Below are 6,510 nucleotides of genomic sequence, written 5' to 3' on the forward strand. Positions count from 1 at the left end.
GTATAAGGGACAAACCAGGGGACTTTACTTCCTCTTGATACCGTCGGTTATTTACAAAAAAACACCTAAATATAGCCTACTTGTTTTTGTGCTTCTGTCTTTCTGTGTCTTTTCATCTGTAAACTCACTCAAAGGGGCCGCTCGCTCTCTTTTCTTGATCGCCCTCTCACGGGTGAACAGTTCAATGTCCCGCTTCATTGTAGGAATTCTGCCATGTCTCTACCACTTTAGTTTGACCATCTCCGTTATTAAGTTATGGAATACTAAATAAATAAGTAATTATATACCGTACCGTTACTGCGCTCATAAAGAATGATAAGAATAAGAATAATGCGTCTTGAACTGGTTTCATTAATTAGTGAGTTTATTTAAGGTAATTAGTTAGAGGCCCTATGTTATCAGTATGTCTGCACAGCAGTTACAAAGGTCAAACTACATTCGAACAGAATTGTCCCCATTTTGTCTTTAATAGTTATTAACATTAGATATTTTAATGAGATATGGACCGCAAAACAAATAATTTCCCTGGTTTTTATTTTTAAAATCAAGTCACCGAATGAAAGTAGTCGCCTTAGCTTATTTTGTTATGAGATGTGAATTACTGTTCAATTTAGTTGATGTAATAATCGTTTGGTTTCTTTTACATTAAAAACAAGTTACAATTTTCAAAAGGTCTTATGTTTTTTTTCGGGGGGAGGCCCTTTTTCCAGTTTAGAGCAATAGCCCCTCCAAATGTCTGTGCACGTCCCTGCCCTACAGGTAGATGAATACAGGTTTCATCTTGTCTCATAGCTGCTTCTCGAAGCTCTCTGTGATACTCGTTAACAGCTCGAGTTGTGAGCCTGTTTTCTGGTGTTCCCTCCGTGTGCTCTGGTCACATGAAGGTTATATGGCAGCAGAGTTGTGTAAGAGTGTTGCTCATGTTTGTACATGTACTCACAGAGAGAGTGACTCAGGTCTCAGTGTTTACTTACACCACACTGGATAAATAGGTCACCAGTAGAAGAGGGGATTCACTTGAATAGAAAACATGGCAATATACAAGCTCTTGTGTTTCATGTTACCTCATACAATGGAGTAAAGAGGAAAAAATAGTGATTATAGACAAATAAACCAAACCAGTTTTAGAGTTTTTTTAGCAGTGTTCATTAAAACACTATGACCTTAGCTTTTATTTTCCATGAGGAAGAGGACACCTTTAACTGTGATGATGTTAACATGCAATATTTGAAGAAGACACACTGAAACGTAGTTTGAAAGATCAGAAACGTAACCGAATTGTCTTAATTTTTGTTGAAATCAAAGAGAAATCCAATTTAATTTTTCCATTTCAATGAAGTAGTTCTGTTTCCTGTTCATAAAGACATCACACAAAGATCCTGTTGCATTGTATTATAACGTGTGGTGTGTTTACAGGGACCGTTACAGAAACCAAGCAGCTCTTAAACATCAGATTTAAAACAAAAACACAAAATTACAAAAAATAATTTTTTCGGGGAGTTTTATTATCATTAAAAAAAAGTATTTCTTGTCCGAAAGATGCTTATTCTAAACGGTGGTTATGAAACATGTTCATTTTCCGCTGTATTTACACCTCATTCGGCTGTGAGGCTACAGAGGGATTCAGTGGAAGTGTGTAGGGGTCGATTAGGAAATAGGCTCAAAGAGCAGAGTAACTTAGTTGACAGGGAAGTAAAACAATGACATCATTAGAGCCTGAGAAAAAAACACAAGGTGATATCTCGGCTAGTCTAGATTGACTAAAATGTTCAATATAATCTCATCAGAAAAAAAATCTGTTTTCCTTTGCTAATATAAGGCAAAACTTGACAAAAAACCGGATGAGGTGGACTGAATAGGAGAAACAAAAATCTCTTAAATGTTTCCACTTCTTGTACGTGGCGAACCTTTGACCCGTGACCTTACCACCACCTATTGATCTGATGTCATGCATCATGTCATCTGGAAACTTTACTAAAGGTCTTATTTTCTGACCTGTGATTTCAGAGTAGTGTCTGCATTTTAAACCAATGATCCACAAAGTACACTTAAGTTGTTTGGATAATGTCAAGAACCCTTTGGATCGTTTGTGTTGTATGCTAGTCAGTTGGCCTTCTTTCTGTCTATCTGAACGATTGTCCTCCTGTAAACCTCTTTGTGTTGTACCGTTTCTCACCACTAGATGGTGCTGTCCGTCTACTATAGTGGTCTCACTAACAGTCAAACTTTTTTAGGAGTTTGTTTCTACTTTTAAACCTGTTTTGAACAAAAGAGTGTTCCTGAATCTTGAGTAGTACAACAGAAACTCAATCATTGACCATTTTAATAAAAAATCACTTGTATCATCTGTGAGATGCAGTAAATACTTTGTGTTGATGGACTCAATGGGAAATGAAAATCTGCGGTGTAGTGTAAACAAGACAATGTACTTGAGTAAGAATGAAGTATGAATCTGAGGGTCTTGTACCTAAGAATGTCCTTTCAAGCTACCTTAAGCTCAACTACACCCCAGAGGTACATTTTGTAATACATATACTGTTACTTCTTGACATTTATCCGACAGCTTTAGTGTCTTCTCAGATTACAGTTTTCCATCCCGTTCCTTTGTAGAGAGAACATTCATTTCTAGATGTGTCGATCTTAAATTGAATGTTTATTTCCCTCCTTATGCTAAATAAATGTGTATTAAACAAATCATCAAAAAAGGCATACGAAATGTGAAAAACACTCTTCGTGCCTCAGCAGAATCATTTCCCTTCCTTCTCTCTTTCGTTAACCCTTCTCTCTCTCTCTTCTCCCAGGTAGTGGAAGCAGCGAACACCACCACCTTTAACTGCCACATGAATTACACCAACCAGACGCAGGTGCTGGTGCCGAGCTTTGACTCTCGCCTCTACATGCTGTGCTTCCTTCCTGCCATCGTGCTGCTGGTGTTCGTCCCCGACCTCAAATACCTGGCTCCTCTCTCTCTGGTGGCCAACATACTGATGACTCTCAGCCTCATGCTCATCTACTTCTACTCGCTCACGGTGAACAAAGCATTTATATATGCAGATTGTTTTGGTGTGAACGCAACAGTTCGAAACTATATCGGAACTAAAGTGGGAAAAGTACTGCGGTGTGAACGCGCCTATTTAAATTAAAGGTCTCCTATTATGTCAAAAGGAACTTCTTGATGTCTTTGAATCTTTATTCATCCTCATCTACTTCTACCCGCTCACGGTGAATATAGCATTTCATCTCTACTCGTTTTTCTCTGAAGCAGTGAATTTATCAGAATTTATTGACAAACATCAATTTTTTTCAAGTGGGAATCACTCAGAAATTAGATTTTTTTTACTCTCAAAATGTATTTTGCAGTAGAATCCTAAAAATTCTAACTTTTTCAAAAAAAATTGACTTTTCCCCCCAAATTCTGGCTTATTCCTAAAGTTCTATAATTTGGTCAAAATTGTGAGTTTTTCAGAAAACATTTTTTTTTTTAAATAAGAAAATGTGCACTTTTCCAAAAATATCAGAAAATTTGACTTTTTCAGAAAAAGTAAGAACATTTTACTTTCATCCAAACACTCAGAACATTTAAGTTTTCAGAAAAAAAAATGGAAAAATTGACTTTCGTAAAACAATATTTTTTTAACTTTCTGCAAAAAATATCTGAATGTAACTTTTCAGAAAATTTGACTTTTTTAGAAATAATTCAGAACATTTTGCTTATATCTCTTCTCGTAGGGATGGTAGAGATGGGTTCTGCAGAAACGTTTCTACTTTTAACCTAGAGTTTTATTTTTATTTATATATTCATTTATTTAACAGGGACTGTCCCTCTAGCACATTCATCAACATTTCTGTAAATGTTTCAGAGTCAACAAAGAGGCTATTTTTCATGTGCTGGACAGATTTTGTAAGTCGCCACACATAAGATCCACACAGAAGCTATTTCATTGTGTGATGGCAAAACATTTCATTCTTAATTTGCTGGCGCTGCAATTGTTGTGATGATATAAATATGTATCTTGCAATCCAGGAAGTCAGCATAAATGTAAAGTATCAATATAAACTTTCTCTGAGTCTGACCGAGGCAGGAAAGTTTCTCCACTGTTATACCTTCATTCATTCAGAGAAGATTTTACTTTGCCATACTTAGTTCCCAGTACTTAGTCCTGCTGAACTCTTTAGTCCCTGGAAGTGTCCTAGTAGATCGCGTTCACACCGGAATAAATCCCTGAGGGAGGATTAGGCAAATGAAGCCGCTGACGTCACTTCTTCTTCTTCTGCTTTGGGTTTACTGGCAGGCCGCAAACAACTTCACGGCGTATACTGCCACCCGAAGTCCCGGAGCCCCCCGGACTTCGGGTGCTGTTGCTTTATGCTCAGTAAATCGCCAGAAGCGCCGACACCTCCTCATCACTCCACCGTTCCCATGTTTTATTTTGTGTTGCCATAAGTTAGTCTCTCTCCGTAGGGCTAATGCTAATAATGCTAATGCGAAAAGGTTCGCATGAACTAAGTTCTAGTTCCAGATCTTTTTGGTGTGAACGCAAAATCCCAAGAACTATCGGAACTATTCCTGGGAAAAGTACTCCGGTGTGAAAGCGCCTAATACATCTGGGAGAGAGTTCTTGGTTTGTGAAGAAACACGAACAAGTGAAATACTACAAAACACAGTTGTTTACAAGTCCCCAGCCATTTATAATAACGTATACAAAAAACAGGTAACACATCGCCTTCATGTTACCCTTCTTGCTGCGATTCTACTTGATATTCAGTTTTAATGTGCAACACATTTGAATGGCTGTAAGTCAAGCTTCATCGTGCTATATATTGGTTTATTTTGCAGGAATGATTGTCCCTTCAAAGACCCATATCATCAGTTTATGTAATTTGTGAGACTTGGTCAACCAACAGGTCACAAGGTGTTACCGTCTTGGACCTTTTGACTGCAAAACATATCAGATCAGATGTGTAGAGCCAATCAGCCAGTCAGAGAAGAGTCTATCATATAATATGATATTGCTTTTGCAAACATGTATATTAAATGTTTTTTATTCTCCTCGTTCTCTCCCTGTAGAACATCCAGTACCCCATCGACCTCCCTAAAGTTGGAAGACTCAAAGACTATCCTCTCTTCTTCGGGACGGCCATCTTCGCCTTTGAGGGAATCGGAGTGGTACGTTAACAAACACGTGAAGTGTGAATCCGGATACCTTATCTCAGGGGTGTCAAATTCAATTTAATTGCGGGCCACATCAGCATTAAGGTGCAGTCAATGTGCCGGTTGCACCTTTAAGACTTTATAAATATACGTATATCAATCTATAATATATATTAAATTATGTATTATATTACATTATTGCCTCTGCATTGGATTATTATCAGATAGGGTAATAACTTCATAATTAACTACGTCTGGAAGCAGAAGTCTAGGGCAAATAATTGCAAGTCTCTTCAGTCAGAATGTTACAAAATGAGATGTTTTGTGGGACATGTAGTTTATTGGCAACGTGCTTCTGTAAAGTGGCATGTAACCGTATTGTATTCTTTCCAAGCTCTTGCGGGCCACATCAAATGAAGTCTATCTACCTATATATACACAATCAACAGACCCATACATATAAATTATACATATGCACACATTAACACCTAAATGCTCAACAATCAACAATATATACAAAATAACAGTCACTTCAATATCTTGATCTGGTATTATAATCACTCCCCCTTATTTCCATTCTGTCTGCTCAGTCAACATAAATGTAGTCTTCATTATAAAGTCCATGAAACGATATTAATCCATAACATCCTGTTTTGAAATGTTTATATTTTAGAATAGTTTATTACTACTCTTTTAACTTGTTATTATGTGCAATGCAACAAACATCTTTCAAATTGATCCTTAAACCATGCTTTACATTTGGCCATTTTTCTTATTTACATTGCGTTTGTCTTTGGTATTAATCCATCACGTCCTGTTTGGAGACGTTTATATTATTGTCTGTGTGTGGTGTGTGGTGTGTGTGTGTGTGTGTGTGTGTGTGTGTGTGTGTGTGTGTGTGTGTGTGTGTGTGTGTGTGTGTGTGTGTGTGTGTGTGTGTGTGTGTGTGTGTGTGTGTGTGTGTGTGAGAGAGAGGTTCTTCCTCTGGAGAACAAGATGAACCGGCCTCAGAGCTTCATCCCTGTTTTATATTTGGGGATGGGCATCGTCACCTTCCTCTACATCACCCTCGGCACCATCGGGTATTTGTGCTTCGGAGACACCATCGGAGGAAGCATCACCCTCAACCTGCCAAACTGCTGGTAAAATAATAATAATAATAATAATACAATACAGTTTTATTTATACACTTTTTCCCCGAGGGCCACATCCAGAAGAATATACGAAGGGCTGGACCATTAACTAGAGGTTTATCGTCTCATAAGTTCAGTTATAAGTTGGAGAAATCAATCAAATGTAGGTCAATGATAATTAAAAATGCTTTAAGAAACCCAACAGCCTAAAGCCCAGCTCTCCAG

The 6,510-nt window shown here is 37.7% G+C and overlaps 1 protein-coding gene across 1 annotated transcript; it reads left to right on the top strand.

The window, feature by feature from the left end:
* Positions 1-2,439: 2,439 nt before the first annotated feature.
* On the top strand, positions 2,440-6,294 carry LOC104943983 (proton-coupled amino acid transporter 1-like; the record flags this gene model as incomplete). Its single annotated transcript, XM_010769450.1, has 4 exons — positions 2,440-2,514; positions 2,802-3,029; positions 5,069-5,167; positions 6,128-6,294. Coding segments are annotated over exons 1-4 (569 nt in total), but the record flags the coding sequence as incomplete, so codon positions are not given.
* Positions 6,295-6,510: the final 216 nt, after the last annotated feature.

This window comes from Notothenia coriiceps, unplaced genomic scaffold (genome assembly GCF_000735185.1).
Source record: "Notothenia coriiceps isolate Sejong01 unplaced genomic scaffold, NC01 NC01_scaffold00007316, whole genome shotgun sequence".
NCBI lineage: Eukaryota > Metazoa > Chordata > Actinopteri > Perciformes > Nototheniidae > Notothenia > Notothenia coriiceps.